The sequence below is a fragment of the Hyalella azteca genome, unplaced genomic scaffold, assembly GCF_000764305.2.
Source record: "Hyalella azteca isolate HAZT.00-mixed unplaced genomic scaffold, Hazt_2.0.2 contig16320, whole genome shotgun sequence".
Taxonomy (NCBI): domain Eukaryota; kingdom Metazoa; phylum Arthropoda; class Malacostraca; order Amphipoda; family Hyalellidae; genus Hyalella; species Hyalella azteca.
In genome coordinates, this window is record NW_025946144.1 from 122,108 (window position 1) to 145,047 (window position 22,940).

General features: G+C 37.5%; 1 protein-coding gene across 1 annotated transcript; it reads left to right on the top strand.

Annotated features, from left to right (window-relative positions):
• The first annotated feature begins 829 nt into the window (after nucleotides 1-829).
• LOC108679927 lies at nucleotides 830-22,670 on the top strand. The gene is made up of 10 exons (XM_018168670.2): nucleotides 830-1,002; nucleotides 1,391-1,499; nucleotides 7,983-8,084; nucleotides 11,502-11,618; nucleotides 13,148-13,298; nucleotides 14,416-14,592; nucleotides 16,941-17,048; nucleotides 17,839-17,928; nucleotides 21,130-22,205; nucleotides 22,335-22,670. The coding sequence occupies exons 1-10, from the start codon at nucleotides 830-832 to the stop codon at nucleotides 22,593-22,595; spliced, it is 2,364 nt and encodes a 787-aa protein (XP_018024159.2). The 3' UTR covers nucleotides 22,596-22,670.
• Nucleotides 22,671-22,940: the final 270 nt, after the last annotated feature.

Consider the following 22,940-nt stretch of genomic DNA (forward strand, 5'->3'; position numbering starts at 1 on the left):
CGATTTTTAGAGCGATTCTGTTATAATTAAAATTAAAAGTTCAAATGACGCAAAGCCCTCCGAACGATTCTAAATAAAAATGCAGGTCTTTGAAATTTTATTTATTTGTGTTTCCAGATTACGAAATTCGACTTGGACCTATACTTTTTGCCATAATTTTTGTTCTTAATCTCAGCCTTCTGAGACAACCTTTAACTTTCATCAATTAACAGTAGATGGACTCTTTTACTCTGTAACTCATTCAAACCTGTCACAATAATTCATTAGAATCAAATTAGAATTAACTAATATTACCAATAGAGTGATATTATTACTAAAATGAACTCTCGGACGGATCTAAGGGAGTGAAATTAAGGCCACAATATTTGCAACAACTTATCTCTCAGCGGCAGTCGAGAACAGCGGCTATTTATGAACAAAGTTCTAAGCGAAGTGGTTCAGAGAAAAACGTCCAACCAAGACCTGCAATGATTTACCTGACATGCCTATGACCTGCAATGGAACAGACCTCTCCCGTCTACGAAGGAGTGCAGTGACAAGGAAAATTCGTCCCGACACTTTTTCCAATGGTATTCACGACACCATGATCAAAAACTCATCAAGTGACACAACTGAGTCTTTTTCATCAGCGTCGAATGAACTAACCCCCGCTAAAACACATGATTTTCCACCTCTCGGATCGATCGAAGGTTCAATTGGCAAAACGACTGTGGGTTCTCTAGGACCAGCGGCCGTGGATCCATATGGGGTAATTTCGTTAGATAAAAATGTGAATTATTTTGGATACTCGTATGGAGGAATAGATCCCTATGGAGGAGCGAACACTTCCATGAATCACACAGAAGTTGAAGTGCAGCGTGAAGTGCTGGACAGGAAAGTCTTCGTATCTTGGAGTGACGTGAGAGAAGAGCTGACATGGGCTCTGCCGGCGCACACGTATGGGCTGGCCTGCTTATTTTTCTTACTCGCCTTCTACACCTTCTGCTCCGTGCTCAACCTCAGGTCTGGATACTCGTTTATAATTTCAAACCTCCTTGGTATGAATGAATATAATATATTGAATATAATATGTTTTCTTCAATAAATGAATGAATGTAATATATTCAATTATTGATTTTTTCAATTTAAACTATTTAATTCTTGACTGTGAATAGCAAATTGAAAATTATCGAATACTAAATAATTAAAACTAGTAATGGATGCCTATAAATAATTAAGCGAGTTAACTAATGTCTGCACAGCGATGAGCCGTCTTAAGAAAGTATTTATATATTTTGAGTTCAAATATTTTGACAGAGGCTTGTTATATATTTGCATAGATATAAACCATAATTAGGAGGTTTAAATGTATGAATTTCTTAAAGTTACAATTTGTATTTACTAATTCCAGGCCTCAGATGAGCGCCCGACCCTACATGTCAACCATCAATGTCTTCATCTGCATCCTGAGCATCACACGCGCCTCCTGCTTCATCATAGACCCCTACCAGGACATTCAGGTCAGTTGAAAATAAGTTAAAAAAGAAGAAAAAAGTGCATTAGTTTCATATTAATGTGAATTTTTTTATAATTTGGATAGGAAGGTCAAGCTTTTTTCTCACAGTTAATTGCTGGTGGTTTCAAGCATGAGCATCAAATGGTCTGAACGCGTATAACGGCTCGACCATTTGCGTTTCACATTGAAGAGCACAGAAAATAACGAAATGATGTTTTATTGTCATAATATATTAAGGAGCATTTAAAATAAAATTAAGACAAGTTAAATTATTACAATAGAGGAGGGAATTTATTGGGAATTCTAGGCAAGTCATTTATCATCGCTTATATAGGAGTGTAGGTTCAAATTAATACTGTATGTTGAGCTGCTCGCTTGTGAAATATATTTTAATATACTATTAAGTTTTAATTTTTTCTCCTATTGTCTAAGTAAATTGTACCTAATTTCCGGACAAATGGTCTGTAATGCTAATAATTTAGTCTCGTTTAAATATATCATCATGCACATTTTAAGAAGACCAGATATAATTTATATACATGCTACTGACTCGCTTTGTATTGTATGCAGTTTCGACAAAACTATAAATCAATTTTCTAAACTTACTTCAGAGACCACATAAAATTTCGACGGGCAAACAACTTAAAATTAAGCGCGCGTATTTTAGAGAATAAAAAGTAAGTTGCATTACAGGCAGTGCCGGTCTATTTAACGATTAAGGAAATGTTTGTTTTTCGTTTCATTCAAACACTGCGAAAAAGATTTCGTGTCGGCCTGAAAGTAAATTATGTTGTGATGAAAAGAATTACGAAATGCCAGAAAAGTACATGAGCTTGAATATAAAATTTGTAACGCCTGAAATACTAGTTTATTTGTATTTTTGTGTGGGATATGAGGCTTAAGTTTTTAAGAATGCTATGTCTTGAAACGGTACGCGTGCAGGGTACGAATGCTTGCCGCAGACTTACTGTAGGATTATTATAGAAAGCGCAGAATTTAGGTTTTCTGTTAAAAATTAAATCAAATTAGCCTGGCAATCTCAGAGTTAGTGCATTTTAGTCTTATAAACACAGAATAAAAGTCACTCAAGTGCAGAATTAAAACCTTTCGAAGACAAAATTTAAACCTCTTGTACATAGAATTACCATCACTTAAGAACAAAAATGAACCTTTCCAACTCAGAATTACAGCCTAATGAGAACAGATTACCTACACTTTCTGAGCACAGAATTAGTCTTCTCAGCACAGAATTAGCGTCTTCTCAGCACAGAATTAGCGTCTTCTCAGCACAGAATTACTGTCTTCTCAGCACAGAATTAGCGTCTTCTCAGCACAGAATTACCGTCTTCTCAGCACAGAATTAGCATCTTCTCAGCACAGAATTACAGTCTTCTCGGCACAGAATTAGCGCCTTCTTCAGCACAAAATTACCGTCTTCTCGGCACAAAATTACCGTCTTCTCGGCACAAAATTACCGTCTTCTCAGCACAGAATTACCGTCTTCTCAGCACAGAATTACCGTCTTCTCAGCACAGAATTACCGTCTTCTAAGCACAGAATTACCGTCTTCTCAGCACAGAATTACCGTCTTCTCAGCACAGAATTACCGTCTTCTCAGCACAGAATTACCGTCTTCTCAGCACAGAATTACCGTCTTCTCGGCACAGAATTAGAATCTCAGCACAAAACTACTGTCTATTCTGCACAGATTTACAAATTTCAGATCGCAAAATTCCTGCTGTGCAATGTATGCATGGAGAGCATCGTGAGTGAAGTTGTGCTGGAAATAACCACTCATTGCGGTGAACAATGTGCCGCCATTAATTGCAGGGATGGTCGCGCGCCTCCATATGAATTTGCTTCAGGGTTAACGTTTCATCGGAATTAATCAGTCAAATAATTGTAGATTTTCATTTTTTTTTTAATTTTGTACACTTGTTATGTTTCTTTCAAAAATGAATCAAAAATCAGTTGATAATAATCGTGACCGTATATTCAGATAATTTCCACGCTTTTTACGTGCTGTCAAATTCTCATCAAAATTAATTGTCAATTTATATAAATATCTCTTCGGCCAGATTCGTTGTTAAGGGGATTGTTTTTTATGAAAAATTGGACTGTATCAAGGTTCGAATAAAGTAAACGCTTGATGTGTGATTATATCAAATTAAACTTTGTAACCACTGGTGTCAAATATTATGTTTCGAAAGCACAAACGAATTAAGAGATACATTTGATTTAAAATCGGCGTTGAAACAACTGCACGTGCAATTCTACTTGACGAGGCAACGAGACGTCGAGACAAGCGGCAGCCTGTCAACAGATGCAATTAGCACCTCAGGACGGTATGATTACTGTCCTGTAATTACCTTCATCGTTACCAGCATTGTATTACTCCCTGTAATTACCACGCTTCTGCCACTGCACTGCCACAATCCCCAAAGGAAACTGTTGCAGCCGATCACCGACGGCTTTTCAAGCTAAACCGATGCCTGAACTAGGACCGCTACGTGTACTATAAGGCCGCTACGTGCACTAGGGCCGTTACGTGTACTTGAGCCGCTACGTGCACTTGGGCCGCTACGTGTACTTGGGCCGCTACGTGAACCTGGGCTGTTACGTGCACTTGTACCGCTACGTGTTCTTTCACGTAAACTGATGAATAGTTTCAATTACCTGCTGCAAGTATAATTAGGAGCGAGGAAACGTTGTTGCTGATCCAGCAACATGACCGGGTTTATGTACGAGAATATTGACTGGTCAAGTTACCTTATATATATAAAATTAAGCCACATATATTATAATTATTATATATAATAATGGTAGCAGAGATAATACCAAGGAGTTGCAGATGAGTTTTTTTATTCGCTCCATGAGTCGTGAATGCTCTTCATTAATAATTATAACTAGTTCCATCTTTATTAACTGTGGTTAATAAAGATGGGATGTTTAGGGGCTGTTAATACGTAGTTTACTTGAGAGGGGGAAGCCTCGGGAAATGCTTACTTAATTGATTATAAATCTGGGGGATTTATACAATCAATAGAAGGAATACAAGAATATAAAAAATTAATTATATTCTTTGTGCAAGACATAAATTATGAAGAGTTCATACGGTAGACGTCAAAGTATTCATAACAAAGATTCAAATTGTAATCGAAGGTTTTTATCCAATGAATTAATGTGTTACAATTCTTTATTATAGACATTAAACAAATTTATGCTGTACAAAGACATAACAAAGGTTTACATTGTAATTGAACGTTTTTATCCATTGAATCTATGTCGTGCTACATATTGTTAGAATAGACAGTAAACAACTATATGTTAGTTATATATATGTTTGTTAGTATATTTGTTTGTTGCATTTATTTGTATATTGTATTATTTGTATATACTAACAAATATTGTTAGTATATTTATTTCTTAGTATATTTGTAGTATTTGTCTATACCAACAAATATTCAGAGCTGGGCAGCGCTACTTTGAAATGTAGCGGCCGCTACCGCTACCGCTACATGCTCTAAATGTAGCGGGCGCTACCGCTACAATTGCCTAAGGGGACCCATCACCCCTAAATTTTCAATTTTGGCGTTTTCCGGTTTTTGTGCTCATCTTAAAGCTTACTTTCTGACGCATCGGACGGTACCAGAATCATCTCTCTACGTCGAAAAAGGATTTCGTGACAGCTCCCTAAAGAGGGGCGGTTTCGAGGGCCCTTCAGTAAAGTCTATGGGATTAATTCGAAGGCTGGACACACTAAAAAGAAACGTCTGACGTAAAGCGGCCAATTATGGCATTATCCGGTGCTTATACTCATCTTAAAGCTTACTCTCTGACGCGTCGAACGGTACCAAAACCATCTTTCTACCTGCATTTTGACGTACACGACGAACCGTGGAATGGGGGGCGGCGGTGGGCGGCCTTCAGTAATTCCTATGGGCGTAATTCGAGAGCAGGGCTATAAATATAGCCTGCTGCAGCCAGAGCATTCAGTGTCCATCATGACAGCGAGGTGAGAGGTATGCAGCCAGTCCCTCTATGCTTCGCTGACTTGGTTTGAGGCATAATTACGGTATCTAGGCTACGTTACGACTCTTTCACGTCCTTTTACGTGCCGCGCGGCAGTTTTTTGGGCGTGGTGTAAACCTCCTATTGCTCTCACGGCAAACCTATCTCCTCCTACAGTTTTCAAGCTACAGCAATGAGAGTCATATCATTCGATTTGTAAAGACCATACCTATCGATTTAGCCATCCTTTTTTTTGAATTTGTGCATGGTTCGTCTTATATATGGGGAGAAGGAGGGGGGAGGGGGGAAAATGAGAAAAATGGGAAAAACGCGCATAAAAAAACTACGGGGAAAATAAAAAAAAGGATGGCAGAGTCGATAGGTATGGTCTTTACGAATCGAATGATACGTGTCTCGATGTTGTAGGACGATATTTGTAGGAGGAGATAGATTTTTTATAGTATCCGTTTTTTTGCCGTTTTCGATGAATATCACGTTTTCTATCAATTTTTTCGAAAAATTTGTACGAGCAAAATGTTATTTTTTAAACATTTTACGTGTGTATGTGAAGTTTCACGATGATCGGATAATAACTGTAGAAGTTTTTACGGAGGGTGATGGGTCCCCTTAAAACAGTGGTTCCCAAACTTTTTCAGGCTGACGCCCCCTTTGACTCCCTAGTGAACTTCTAGCGCCCCCCACAGACATATATGAAAACATACGCCTCTTTCTTGAAATTTAGTACGCTGCAATTTTAATAGATAAATGTTAAACACAAATGTGTATTTCACAAATAGAACCCCATTTAGTGAACCAGTATGTTTTTATGCTGTTTTAACTGTTTCAGCACTAGAAACCTAGAACGTCTCGGGCAAATTCACGGCCGGACTCGTGGCCGGTCGCAAGACCAATCTCCAAAATTCAATTGTCAAGTAATATCTCCCAAACTAATGAACGCAGCTCAAGGTAACTTGGAACATATATTCATCAGTACCTAACGTTGATTTTTAGCTCGTAAAAAATTTTAAATTTCACCTTCATTCGTGAGTTATATTGCGATTAAGGCTGAAATTCGCAGTGATCAAAGAATTTCTTACAAACTACTGAACAGATTTGAACGCAAGTTTGAATATACATTCCTAACTACCAAGCGTTGACTTTTTTGGCTTTTAAAAATTTTCGATTTTACCTTTGTTTGCGAGTTTTTTTTCATTTCACAGTCATTATTGATTTCACATTTCATTATATTCGGCCCGTATCGCCGGATAATTTGTCGCTTACATTAGCGGCGATCAAGAAATTTCTTCTAAACTACTGAACAGATTTCAACAAAACTTTGTATATAAATACCTAACCTCTCAACGGTGATGTTTAGCTCGTGATAATTTTTCTAGTTTGCTTTCGTTCGCGAGTTATACAGATATAGGAGGAACGACCGGCTTTTCTACCGGCCGGTTTAACCAAGAGCCGTTTACGTATATCCGAATACGTATAGCCGTACAACTCGCAAGCGAAGGCAAAACGAAAAAATTGTAGCGAGCTAAACATCACCGTTGCTGAGGTTAGGTATTTAAATACTAAGTTTCGTTCAAATCAATTCAGTAGTTTTGAAAGGAATTTCTTGATTACTGCGAATTTAAGCACGCATTGCTGTTTAAATCACGAATGAAGATAAGTGGAAAAAAACTCGCGAACAAAGGCACAATCGAATAAATTTTCATGAGCTGATTATTAACGTTTGGAAGTAAGGACTGTAAAATGTAAATTCAAAATTTCGTTCGAATCTGCTCAATAGTTAGGAAAAAATTTCTTGATTACCCGGTACTGTGAATTTCGGCCCGTATTGCCATATAACTATGGCAAAAACAAATGAAGGCAAAATAAAAAAATTCACGAGCTTAACATTACCGTTGGGTCCTAATGAATACGCGTACCAAGTTTCATCGAGTTAAGTTCATTAGTTTGAGAGATATTACTCGAACATTGAATTGGAAATTGGCCGTGAGATCGGCCGAGAGTCTGGCCGTTAATTTGTCCTAGACGTAAACCCAGGAGAGGTTAAAAAACAGATCTGGGTGAAAAACCCATCGCTGGAAGTCATGTGCTGCACTTGTTGTGTACAAATCGTCAAACAAACGTTCGAACTTCTGACTTCGGACTACCGCCCCCCTATCGCCCCCCAAACGCCCTCTTCTACCTTACCGCCCCCCAAAATCTTTCCATCGCCCCTAGGGGGGCGATATCGCCCACTTTGGGAACCACTGCCTTAAAATATAGCGCCGCTACCGCTACCGCAACTGAAAATGTAGCGGCCGCTACATGTAGTGCGCTACTGCCCACCTCTACAAATATTGTTAGGATCGACAGTAAACAACGATATGTTAGTATATTTATTTGTTAGTATATATTTATTATTTGTCTATTCCAACAAATATTGTTAGTATAAACATTAAAGAAATATATGATGTCTGGCCAGGCTGTACCCCGGTTCGTGGCCACGGTGCTGTGGGACGCAGGCTACCCGTGCATCTTAGCAGCCTTCAGTCTCGTGCAGCTCGCCTTCTCCAGGCTAACGCAGGCAAGAAGAATGATATATATTATATTTATTCCAGATGCCTGCAGGTTGGCCAACTTTCTTAATCATAATCCAGTGAAAATAAATTTATTTTTATTTTATATATCTGCAGACTGTCCAACCTCATCAAGGCTCACACAGTCAGACAACATTTTTGAAAAACTTTTTATTCTAGATGCCTGCAGTCTGCCTCGATCTCTCCAAGCTCACTAGAATAAGATATATCCTTACGAAAACAATTGTAAGGATATATCTCATTCTATCAGCATGTGGTAGGCCATTTAAATAATTCAACCGAGAGGAGACTAAATTTAGGGTAACTAATCATTTTTATGCCAGCTAAAGGTTTTCCTTCTCATAATTGAGGTAATTGTGCATTAACAAGATGTATGTATTAAATTTAATTGTGCCTAACTGAAAAAGGCATGATGATCTTTAGAACATCATAATTGTTAGGAAGAAGAAGCATAAACTTCTTAAGCTTTCCCGCTCTGGTATAATTCGTCGCCGATCGTACACCATTTACCGTAATGTCCTAAATGCGCTAATCAAGACAGTTAAGAAACAATTCTACTCAGCCAAAATTATGCAGAGGTCGAATGACTCAACAGTTTTATGGAAAATTGTCAACACCTAACTTGTAAAAAATGTTGCTAACAAAAGAATTGAATTGTTAAAAAATAACAAGCTAATTTCTGGTAGCGAGGCAGCAATTGAATTTAACAATTATTTTATCTCTGTTGCAAATGACATCACTAAAAACTTAGGTCCAGTGATTAAAACTTGACGATATGTTCAGATTTCAACTTTTAAAGTTCATGAATAGAGCACTTTACCATGATGAGCGTCTTTTTAAAACTGCTTTCGCCCCCTCTTGTTCCCCAGCATTCTCACAACACCAGGGGCGTTCGATTTAACCTACCACCGGTTCGTTTAGACATAGAAAAAAACGGTACCGTTTTTAATTGTGTCAAATATTTTAACGAATTGCCCGATGAGTTCAAACAAGATTGCTCTAAAATGTTTTTAAAAATAAAATACCGTGATTTTATCCTTAACCAGTATTAATTTGACTTCGATTATTATGCAAGTTTTTAGGTATTTTGACTAGATGTTTATAGTTGTACTCTGTTTTACTAAGTGTGATGTTGACATTGCCTATTTTTTTGCTGATTTTTCTGCTATGACATACAGTTATCAGTTTTTAAGGCTTTTGTCAATGGTTTTGCTAATTTTATAAATTTGTTACTTATTTGTTCAAATCGTCGTCTTGTTATAATTGGAATTGAGTCATGTACCTATTGTTTTGCCTGCGAAGCTTTTTTAGCTTATGGGCATTCACCTGGAAGCCTTAATTGCTATTTTATTTCACGTCTCTTTTTATTTTTTCATTGTAACGTGTGCTCCTGTGTGAATAAATAAATAAATCAAATAAATAAATCAATTAATGATGACTAATTTGATCATCATGGTTAATTATGATTAATGATGAAAAAGTCATTATTAATTTAATATTAATAAATGATTAAAATAGCCTTTAAATGATACATTCGATGGTATTTCTTTTATTTAACCATCAGTGGGATCTATAAAGAAACGGTAACATTTACATCATCCTACGATGTAAATTATGAAAATCTATTTATAAATTTCTCTTTAAAATTCGATTTTTACTGAGAGAATTGAATTCCCGGATTTTATTATTAATAAGCATTCGTTTACTATTATGCGGGATTTTAAATATTGTGAATAAGCGTTGACCCTTGCAGTGCAGCTAAAATGTATGGAATTGCGTCAATTTTTCAAGTGCGCATTATAAGAGATGCCATTCGATGGAAACTTAGTCAAATTTTACCAAAAATAAATAAGTTTAGATTTGTGCGTTACGCTCTAATTTCAATTACTGAAATTAAATTTGAATTTACAACTACTGAATGTCACCGAAATTTCACCCTTTGAAATGGAAATCGCAATTACAGCAGCGGAAAGTTAACATGATAGTCGACTCTGCAATTGAAATTGCTGTTCCAACAATTGAAAGTCACGGACATTTCTGCCTCTAAAATGAAAGTCACAAGCAACACGTGCACAGATAAATTTAGGTCAATTTAGGCGAAGTTGCGACTACAGAAATATTGCATGTCATGGAAATTTCATACGCTATTATGAAAGTTATTTTAACCGTTTTAGAATCACTCAGACTCAGATTACACTTGGAAATTGGATCATTACGTATACGGAAATCCGATGTGTTATTAGGGCAGATGAAGGGCATGGAAATCTTGTGTATTCAGCACGGATCTTCAATAGATATTTGTCTGCATGGAGTCCGATCACTCGAGCGGCAAGTTGCGGACAGCGGAACAATGACGTGAACAATAGCAGTGAGCGCACCATTGTCGGTTCACCACAGAACCGCTCTTTGAAGAAATTTAGGAATATATGGAATATTGTACCCCAACCTCCATCATGTCTGCATTTATTCATGTCTTGCGTGAGGGGAATAATGGGCTTCTGAATGTTTATGGATATTGTTGAATTGGTGAATATCATAATACCGTATGTAAAATTTGTACTGTATTTTTACTTTTTGAATAACTGGACTTGTTTGAGTTGTGTCAATAATTTGATCCAGCTCTATATCATATGTAATTTTTTCATTTAAATTTCATTTTCTCGATTGAGGACATTTTGTATGTTCAGAATATTGAATTTTTAAATATATTTATGACCGAGATTTTATTTTTTAACGAAGTATGTTTGAAAAATTAAAAACATATCTGAAATGCTTACAAACTTTCGTTTCTTAATAATTTTTTTAATGCATTACGAATATAATTGATCACTTGATCAATTTTTATGTCGACAAACTTTGTTAAACTCAAGAAGTAATCAAGTGATGATATAATTGAAGAAAAGCGTCGATATAATTTTTTTAATAATACTCGTAATAATAATAACAATAATTTTTTAATGGCTTACCAACAATGTCGAAGCTCCTCAGTCGTGTCGGTGCGAGGTCTTCCAGTTCTAGATGATTAAAATAGCCTAAATTTTACCAATTTCTAAGTAATATTTTACAATCTAAATCGTTATGCTTCTTTTAGACATAAATAAAACGTCAAAGGAACTTCCTAACCACAATTCAAACCCAAAAAATCATTTTAAAATGCTTGCCTCAATGAAAAGCAACTGCTGTTTGCATCCTCTTATCAACACGCCAGAAACAATAACAAATCTAATAAAAGTAGATGATATTACAAACTATTGCGTAGAAGTAGATGAAGTCCGCTTTGTGGACCAGAATGTGATTCAACGTATGTATGTGTTGTTATGAGAAGAATGGTTCGTGGATGTGGTCAAAATTTGTTTGATTTTCTACTAAGTTCAATTCAATTCATTCATCATTTTTATGCCCAGGTTGACTTCAAGCCGAAGGCTCTGCTCAGCGGGTCGTCTGTCCGTCTGATGATGACAGCTCACTTCTCCTTCACCATCCTGGCTGACCTCGCCACGGCCTTCAACGCTGGACTGCAGGTCACTATACTCCCGTCACTTGTTCATATGTTGCATGGTGCATTACATGTTTAAATGTTGCATGACACATTTCATGTATAAATGTTTCATGACTCATTACTCATCTAAATGATAATATAATATTGGATAATACATCACAAGATCAGATGTTTCATAACACATAGAATGATTGAATTTCTCATGTAAATGAAACAGAAAATGTTGCTGTTTCATTTACAGTTTCATTTCATTTCATTTACTGGTTCCTTCTAGTTCCGTTTCTATACACTCTTGATAAGACCGACTACCCATCGTATACTGCCAGCTGGTCTCACAGTATACTGTTCTCACAGTTTACTGCCCTCATAGCATACTGTCCTCACAATATAATGTTCATAAAAGTCTCTTCTCCGTAGCCTGTTGATACATTAACATTCTCCTTGTATGTTCATGAGCCCTCAATTTATACTGTTTAGAAACATAGGGAACATTTAAAACCGGCGGATCCAATCCGCTGTGGTTCCGACTGGAAATTTGAGAATGATATAAAATTCCCATATGATTTTTTTATTACGATTGTAATTCATATTATGATTTTACAAGTAACCCGACGAGGCACAGCTGGTAGTGAAACACAGTTGTAACAGAGCACGTATATACTGGCAACCCAGAGAGACAGAGATCTGGATGACTTAGTCTGATGATTGTGAGATTGTTATCTCAAGGTTCAATAAACAAAAGATCTTTATAAGTCTAATTATAACTATTATTAAGCAGAGAGGCGCATATGAGTTATCTGAGAGCAATAATGAGAGTAGCGACGTAATGAGAGGAGTCGCGAGAGGAGAAGGATTCCGCTGTACCCTAGAGGACGGACAACAAAACTTACAATTAACACCAATGAATAAATAATCTGACTATATTAGCACGATATAACCTTTACTAATAACAAATATAGAAAACAATAGTTAACCTCGTCAAACTCATACCTTAGAGTCGTGCTCTGCAGCCTAAGTAGCTCAGACCACTTCGCAGGGACATACAGGACGAAGTGCTTCTAATTCTATGACTAGGCTCAAAGAAAGGTTGCATGCCTGTCAGTAGTACGGAATGGGCTTACAATACTACAATGATGATAAAACAGATACTAACTCGACGTGTTGCTATCCTTCACATTGGGTTCCGAAGGCACGTTAAGGTTCGGACTCTAGTTGTGAACATCAACTCTACACAAGTGGTAGCGGCACCGAGAAGAGAGGATTCGAGCCTTGGGAAGCTTGGTCCATTTCTAGTCTCGATGTCGGTAATGTTTGGTATCCGTCAGAGGTGGTGCTTTTATCGTGGGTTAGGGTTGGTGTCACTCTATGTACGTGTTACCTTAAGTTTTTAATCATGTCTCCAAGGTATGGGGGCTGCTGCTGAGGTGCCTTCTTATACTTGGATGCTTCCTCCCCCGCCAGGCTGTAATGTACGGGGTGAAGACTGTCTTCATTGCCTGGGGGCTGTTGCTGAGCTGTCTTTATATACTTGGATGCTTCCTCCCCCACCAGGCTGTAATGTACGGGGTGAAGACAGTCTTCATTGCCTGGGGGCTGTTACTGAGCTGCTCGTTTCTGTACGGCGGCGCCCGGCTGTTGCGGCTGCTGCACTCGCTTCCTAACAGCGCTTTCGCTGCTAACTCGGACGGCCAGCAGAATAAAGGTGAGTACTCCTTTGTTTTCTTTATTCTTTTGTATTCATTTAATACATCTATTGTAACAGATTCATCTAAAACAACCATAGCTACAGATTCATCTAATTCATTCATCGCAACAGATTCAACTAATACATCCATCGCTACAGTTTCATCTAATACATACATCACAGTCATCTACATCATAGTCATCTACATCACAGTCATCTTCATCACAGTCATTCACATCACAGTCATCTACATCAAAGTCATCCACATCACAGTTATCCACATCACAGGCATTCACATCACAGTCATCTACATCAAAGTCATCCACATCATAGTGATACACATCAAAGTCATCACATCAAAGTCATCACATCACAGTCATCTACATTACAGTCATCCACATCACAGTCATCCACAGCACAGTCATTCACACCACAGTCATCCACATCACTGTCATTCACACCACAGTTATTCACATCACAGTCATTCACACCACTGTCATCCACATCATAGTCATTCACATCACTGTCACATCACCTTCAAGTTTAGTGTTATAATGATTGCGATTATTTATTATTATGATAATGGTCTAATAATGATAGAGGTGTTAATTTGTGATAATTAAGCTATGACGTTATTGTTTGAATTTAGTAATTAGTTTAAGTGATTAATTTCAATATATTTACTGAATTTTATGTCGTTTTAATGACGCAATTTCAAGTCAAATCTGGTGTTCTAAGCAGAACAAGAGTAACATAAATGCAATACCCTTTTACCCTACTAATATTCATAGGGCCCTTACAAATAATGATAACATTCATTCCAATATGCCTTATGTTCGGCTCCTTAATCAAGCCTTATAATAACTACAAAAATAAACTGTATCATATCCACGTGTATAATTTGTACCCTGGCACAGAATGCCATATCAAGGCTCCTTTGGCCTTATAATAACCACAAAAATAAACTGTATCATCTTCACCTGTATAATTGTATCCTGGCACAGAATGCCATCTCGTGTCCCTGTTATCATATTCTCTTTTATAATAATATGTATTTATATGGTGTCCTGGCACAGGCATTCTGGTAGCATATTCTCCTCTATAATAATATGTATTTATACGGCGTGCTGGCTAGGCATCCTTCAGTTGGCGCTGCTGGCGCAGTGCAACAACATCGCGAGTTCTGTGCTGACGGCCGCGGCGCCGTCCATCTCCACGCCCAAGATCCGCATCACCGACGAGCACGAGCGCACCTTCAGCTACGCCTCAGGCACGTCTAAGCGGTCGTCACTGCAGCACGACCACGGCACACGTATAAATCCTCGTTACCGTATCTAAGTTTAATTAGTTTATATTATTGTTACTTTTTTCTTACAATTGAAAAAAATCAATAATGGAAATGACATAACATGAAAAATAGCGAAAGAAAAATCGGTCGCTGTTGTTAATTCCCTTTAAAGAGTATAACATACGGATGAAATTTCGTATTAAAAAATTATATACTAAATTGAATTAAAAAATGAATAGCTTTTATTTCTGTCAGAGTTTAAGGTTCGGTTCACTTGTGTTGGTGGTGAGAAATAAGAACGGTTCAAAATTCACACATTAATAGGTTTGAAATGGGATTAGAGGAATCACTATTAATTGTCCACTGAAGGACACAAATTGGATTAGTGTAATTATGATTAATTGTCCTCTGATGGCCACAAATGGGATTAGAGTAGTAAGGATTAATTGTCCTCTGAGGGACACAAAGGGGATTAAAGTAATAAGGTTTAATTGTCATATGAAGGACACAAAGGGGATTAAAGTAATAAGGTTTAATTGTCATTTGAGGGACACAAATAACTATAAAATAATGTTAAGTTTGTGTTGAACGACTCAATGGGACTCAGAATAATGCATTGAGCTAAAGTCAATCACTTCTGCGTATTCCAAATAATTCTATATCTGCTATGTTTTTACCTTTGGTTTGATTATCTGCTTCAGGTTCAGATGCTTGTTGAGTTTTTATGCATTCTACGATAAAATTGATACATTGGAGAAATTGCATGACCGGTCGAAAACGAGAACTTTATTATTGTTAATTATAATTTTAAAGATTTTCATTATTAAACTCACTTAAAAGTCGTTAAATAATTAGGCCAAGTAAACTGAACTTGATAATGTCATTAATTTTATAATTTTCCGATTTCATTAATGCGTAAAAATTGTTTATGCACAGAAGAAAAATTGTGCATGATTGACACTTGATTTTATATTGAAATGAAACGTAACGTAACTAAGATAATAATCTTAAAAAAATTAATAATATTTTAAAATAGAAGAATAATAAACTGCTCGATTAGAAGCGCGTGAAAAATTGCCGCGACTAAACAAAAGTTTACATTAATACTTCATATTCAAAATTCTGAAAGTCTTCAAATTTTTTACTTAGATGTAATCAGCATTCATATGCACTTTTAAATAGCGTATCAAATTATCAGATTATATTTTAATGATAGCTTATATTACAGTGAATAATGTAAAGCTTTCTCATTGAAAACGAAGGAAGCTAAAATATTTTCATGTACATCAGAAGTGGAAGATTTCCAATGTATTATTTTATCATAATTTTCTCTATTCATTTTCATCGACGCTGCCAGATTCTTCCCAAAAACCAAAATCCTTCGCGGAAGAAGAACCAAATGGTCACGCAAACGACGGTAATTATTAGAAATACTTTCTATCCGCGAGCAGAATAATTTAAATTAATATTTTTAATGCACGTGTCATCCATCATTCAGGTAAAGAAATTAGAATTAAAAACGAAAAATTCACATATTGAATGAGTCAAGTTGCTTAGGTCTAACTCGGCAATATTGTGGAGCGAGTAAGAATTGTTATGATGAACACCAATGCAATGACATTCATTGTGTATAGGGAATGGAATATACATTTCAGGTCGTATTGTATCAGGTCTTAGAAAAAGTTTCTCTTTATACGGCGGTCCGAAAGGCCAAAATGATGTCTAGTAAGTATTTTATGTAGGAATGTCTGAATAATCTTCTTTTCATCTTCTCGTTGCTTTTCATGGTAAGATGCACGAAAAATGCAAAACCAATGGTTAATTAATATTTTCAACCACCGTACCACCGTAATCGCATTGTATTACCCAAACCACCGAAATCGTTTTTCAACGTAAAAACCACCGCAACTGTATTGTACCACCAAAACCACCAAAATTGTAGGTATGATATCGCCAAAACCTCCAAAATTTCATTGTTAGTCCAGCTCTCTATAAAAGGGACCAGAAAAATGTTACTCACGAATCGTCTCCTCAATGACAAGTCCTGCACGACTCGAGCTAACAACATTAGGGTACGCACACAGTGAAAGCAGGTTGCCAGCGTGCTGGTTACCTGCTCAGGCTGGCGCCTGAAACCAAATACAGAAGCCTATTCGTACAGGTTTTCACTGTGAACACTTACATTATTATCCTATGTTCATTCTTGTGGCAGGTTGAAACCATAGCATACAGAAGCCTATTCGTACAGGTTTTCACTGTGAACACTTACATTATTATCCTATGTTCATTCTTGTGGCAGGTTGGAGCAGGTTGCCCGCGCGGGCAAACCTACTTTCACTGTGTACGTAGCATTACAATGGAATTTTTCACAGGCGCCGTCGGACAAAGCGGCGCTCCGCCTCAGCAGGTCGAGGCTGGCGCGGCAGCGCAGGAAGCCGAGGCACCGCGGACTCCAGCGCTGCCGAGAATAGCCAGGATTGGTTAGATGTTATAAATAAACTAATATAAAGTACAACTTATATTGTTCGAGATTCTTATCTTAATATAAAATTTTATATAAATAAATTTTTGTAATTGTTCCAATAAATAAAATATAAATAAATCTTGGCCATGTTTTGCAATGTTTTGCAAAACTTTTCTTGTTATTTGTATTTTGCAGCTGCATGCTGTCCCGTCTGTAAAATTTTTGGAATATTTTTTGAGTCAATTACAAAATTAAAAAATAAAAAGTTTTCATGAATGTTTATAGTGCTTTTCATTCTTGAGTTATCACCATCTAAACGATTTCAAAAATAAAATTCGTACAATAAATGATCTAATAGCTTAATTTTTCTTTAACAGACGAGTGGCGTAATTGTGTAAAACAGATAGAAATGCTTCATGGCTCAAGTAATCTGCAAAAAATATAAAAAAAGAGATTTACGCGATGCATAATTGAATTAAATATTGGATTAAAGCATTCTATTCATATCATAATAATAATCTGATTGTTTTAGGAGGATTTTTATTGTTAACTTAGAGCATAAATAAATTCTCCCTGCTACTTTTTTTGGCCCGATCTGACAGATTGCGGGACAATTAACTACCCACTTAATTATGCCTGATCATAGGGTTTTGAGGAATAGTCGTTATCACCCAAGTCTGACTTAACAGCTAAGCAATTTTGAATCAATCATATGGATTCTATATGAGTGGAATCATTAAAAAATTCCGAAAATTTAAGTTTGTGACGTAATGTATTGGAGAAATAGCATTTACGTCTTCTGGCAGACACGCAGACGAGCGACTCCAACAACTCCATGACGTCATCGGCGAGCTCGGCTCCAGCAGGCATCAGTCCTGGTCCCTCTCCACCTGATGGTCAGTGGTCATGTCTTAATTAATTTAGTATAAATTTAGCGCTCGATATCTGAATGTGGCAGATTCCTGGAGGCCAGTTTATGCTTCATGGGCTGCGACTCGCCGACTCAGTCCCGAGACGTCTTGTTGTTCAGGTCAAGTATATTGACTAAAATGTTACGAATATTTTATTGTATCCAAGCACACTGGCTACTTTTTACATCTAATTCAGGATTAAATGTTAAAAAAGCCGCCAAAAACAGCTTTAAAAAGTCGCTGAAATAAGTTAAGGAAAACAGGGGCCCAGCCGTGGGCCACTAAGTCAACTCTTAAATTAGCTATGGAGACAACTCCCAGACTCAGCATACTAAAGTTACATTCAGAGTTGGCAGGCGCTGATTACGCTATAACTTAGAGCTGCTAGCCTACTTTGACCTTACCTATTAACGTCGCCTTTACTCTCAACCTTCATGAAGCCCTGAGCAAGCACCTTGCACAAGTGAGCTGGTAAAGCCAGCTCACTTGTGTAAGGTGCTTGCTCCGCCTGTCCTTCGCGCAGCTGAAGAGGTTAGGTTTGATTCTCTCGGGGGGGCAACACGATTCGGTGAGGCCAGAATAAATTGACTATGCATAACTTGAGCGTGCTTAGCAGTGGCTGTGGACAAGCTGCGTCATATATAAGCCTTAAGTTCATGGCTAGAATTTTTTCTAGCGTGTCTATCAACGGAGAGAAACATAACGGGCAGGGAGGGCCAGTGATTGCAGTTCTGAGTACAGATACAGAAGTTGTGGGTTCAATCCCGGCTTCTTGCGACAGTTCTGGTCAAATCAAACATGGGGGGAGGGGGGCGGGCGGTTAAACAAAGATGAGTTGCGTGTTCGAGATCTGCATCACGCTGTGAATATTCTGTGATGCAAAGAATCTGTGATAGGTCTAATGGCCTAATAAACGTTGAACCGCTATTATTATTAAATTATTATAACGAGTACCATGGACTCGATTGCCCTGCAGCTACTGTCTGGTTGAATCAACGTATGCTCGCGACGTTGAAATCTTGTTGAATATTAGTCCAAAATGAAAAGTGAATTAACGTTTGCAACGTCTTCTCGACAGCACATTTTGATGTTGTTTTCACGTTCAAATCGCGTTGAATTCTAACGTTAAAATAGCATAAATAAGAGTTTTAAGAGTTTTTTTCAGGTTTACGTATTCTATCATGAATGTCGCAGTATATGAGCGCTGTATTACAATGAGCTTCATTTATTATATAAAGAAATACTGCTTACTACTCTATCTAATTACTTACCTCAACTTCTTCGCTGAATAAATCAAATCAATTTTAGCCGGAATTGAACCTGCATGGGACATTTATTTCTCGCGCTTCTTCGTTACCCACTAGACCATGCAGCGTAAGGCTTGCATGCATGGAAATGGAAATTGAAAGCTGCTTAACCCAACTTTCTACATCTTAACTAATTAGAAGCAACTTCTGTGCCTAAAATTTCTAAATGCCATTTATTGCTATCATTCATCAAAAAATGAAAAATTAAAGTTGTAGGAATTTTCATATATCTCCATCATATACCATCATCACTTAATAGCAATCGCACGCAGTCAGAGGGTAGATAAATATACCTGCTGCATACTGCCGACTTTTATATACAGTATACTGTATACTAACTGTTAGTAAGAATTATAAGTTGCACTTAATTGATCCGATATTTTGCAATTCGTTGCTAGGAATTGGCAGATAAGAATTGACATATCTTACGTTCCATTGTTATGGGCATATTTCGTACGTGTTCGCGTGCCAACAGTAAATACTGTTAAACTTTAAAGATTCACATCTAATTTAACGCTAGAAACTATTCGAAAATATCTTTCAAGAAAATGGCCAGAGATCCAGATTTATAAGTTAATTTGATGAAAAACTTATTTGCTGAATGCTGCGTGTAACATTTTTGGAAAATTTTTCAGGAATTTAGAAAACTTTGGTGTTCGATTAGAAAACTTTGGTGTTCAATCGATAAATATAATTAAAATTCGTCATTATTTAAATAAAGGCATAAGGATAGTGAATTAATGCCGACTACCGCTTCCACCTGAGACATTTCGAAATCAATGTTCTGATGATTAGTTGAAAGCAATTCACATGTGCAGGAGAATAAGTTGAAAAGGCATATTGCGTAAATTATCTCCGCTATATAATATAAATTAAGTTTTGAAAACAAGAAGGAGCAATCGAAACGTGGTGCGAACGCTTCTGCACTTGTATCTAAACGCATGGATATATATTATATGCATTGTAATGATCGAGCCATAGCCGATGATGTAATTTAGTACATTTTAGAATTAATGTGTCCTCATATTTTCAAGGTAATTGTCTAAAAAAGCCCGACCTTACATTATTTACTTAATGTATGACCGCGTATAAGGTTCGCAATATTTTGTTCTGAAATTGCATGACATTCAAAATAGCTGTGGTGATCTTCCATCAAGGTTAAATTAGATTATTTTTACATAAACTTGGTGGAAGTGTGGTAACGCTTGGTTGACTAAAATATTTATACTATATATTGGCTGACTGAAATAGTTACATGTCTATGCATAAATCATTCAATTTTGGTGTTATAACATTAAATAAACGTTGGATAATAGATCAAAATTCAACGTACCAAGATCGACGTTGCCTCAAAGTTGGAATTAATTAGTTTAATTAATTAATTAGCTTAATTAAATTAAATAATTAGTTGCTTTACGTCCCTTCAAGCGATGGTCACACTTCGACGTTGATTCAACGTTTAATTTTGGTTGATCAGCATTTCAACCTGAAATCAACGTTGTTTCAACGTTCGATGCCTACAGGGTGGGCCGTGATGGTCTGTATCATCGATCCCCAAACAGACCTCTTGCTTTCCGTCACTATGAGTATGATGTTGGCGATACATTTTCCAAATAAATACAAATAAAACAAACTTAGGTGTCAGATTAATGACAATTACAATTGAATATGACGTTTCATCATTTTATGCTGTAATCTACTTTCATGATTCTGGAGCAATTATGGAGATGTGATACTATATCACTCGTTGCATGAGAATTGATGATTACTTTTCGTAGGGAACGCTGATTATTATTATTAAAATGTGACCACAAAATTTATTTTGACTGCAAGTGTCTGATGGTAACATGTACAGATGCTAATATGCTTATTCCTACAGGAACTGGAGTGGTTATAGACGAAACTGGGGTTTTCTGCTTCGACGAGTCGGCGACTGACCTCAATAACATCAAAGACTCGCGTACAGAAAAAATCATCCCTGAAGCCGACCCTACCGGAGACGCGTACCTCGACGAGTTCATTATCCCGAAGATCATTTGCAGCATCGAAGAGACTCTCGAAGACGACAAAACCTTCAGCAACAATGCAGATCCTGTGAAAGATGAAATATCATCTCCAAAAAGAAAGAAAAGCATTACTTGGTCCGAGGATTTACCTTCGGAGCTGTCGAAGATTGCAGCTAATGCAGAATTAGTGGCGAAAGAAGAAGGAAACGGACAACTTTCTCCGAAAAGATTTGAAATTGAGACTAGAACCCGGCCTCACAGTTCACTGTCGAGCAGTAACCATCATCAACGACGCCGTCGAAGCAGCACCTTGTCCACTGCATCCAGTAAAAAGGGAAGCTGCAACCCAGATGAGATCTTCAGGAAAGGCAGCTTGAGTTCCAGCGCGTCCAGCAGAAGAAGCAGCTCGGTGTTCGAGTCTCCGAGCAGGAAAAACAGTGTATCTTCGAATATATCGGCACGAAAAGGAAGTGGCTCGAGTGCATCTCAACGCCGAGGCAGTCTTTGCTCGCATGTGTCCAGCAGAAAAGGGAGTGCGGCATCAATTGCGTCAAGTCGCAAGAGCAGCTTATCAAGTCGTAAAGGCAGCGCAACTTGGGATACCCAAAGCAAAGGCAGCAATATAAGCCGTGAAACTCAGGAGAGAATAAACCGTTGCCTTGACACCAGAGATCGTAACGAGAAACGACTTTCGATGAGCGTTGATAACTCGCGAGACAACCACCGGCCTTCCATAACGCCTTCAACGCGAAGCGGCAGACGTAACACACTCACTAACTCGCCCGTTAATGTCGAACTCGAAACTGTGGTCGCCGCCAATGCATCTGAACCTCCAGGAGATTTGACTCTTTCGTGCATTTTAAATCACATTGCCTTTGTCAACCAGACTGAGGTGTCGGCGAAACTCGGAGCACGACTAAAAGAGTCCCGTAAAGAACAAGTCAAGCAGGTGAGAACTGAACAGAGACGTTTATAAACTCGCTATTACATATTTAAACTAGACATTACTTTCTATTCAGTCAGTGTGATCCAAAAGGAAGACATTTGTAGCGTAACAAAATATTTTAATTGTGTGCAGGTGTTGGTGGTGACATACATCACGGCGCTCTTCTGCGCCATGCTGTCACTCCTACTCTTGACTGGGTTGTACCTCGACTTGGGTCCCGGTCCATCGCCGTATTTTTCACCCTGGGCTTGGTTTGCCTACGTGTCATTTTGTCGTGTGTTGGAGCTTGCGATGGGCTGCTGTATGGCAAACATCACCCGGCAATCCGTTAACAGACATTCTCAGTATGCATTTCCACTTAGAATGAAGCACGGGCTAAAGATGTACGTCTGATCCTATACAATCTGACTGTCCCTTAAAACTTTAATTAAACTGCGTAGTGTTGGGAGAAGGGGTATCTAAAACTTGTTTACAAAAATTGTCATGGAATTGATATATTTACATAATAATTTTTCTTTTCAATTTCGTCGATGCCTTAGATTATGAGAAATTAAGTATTTAAAGAAATGTTCAAAGGTATAAAAGTAGTGTGAACCATGGTGCTGGGGAACCACTACCTCTTTATCACTGTATCTCGAAAACGGCCATGAAACGATTTTAGTTCTGATGAAACACTGAGTATTCAAAATAAATTTGGTAAATGACATCTATTTAATTGCGTTGCGCCGTTTAGTAGTC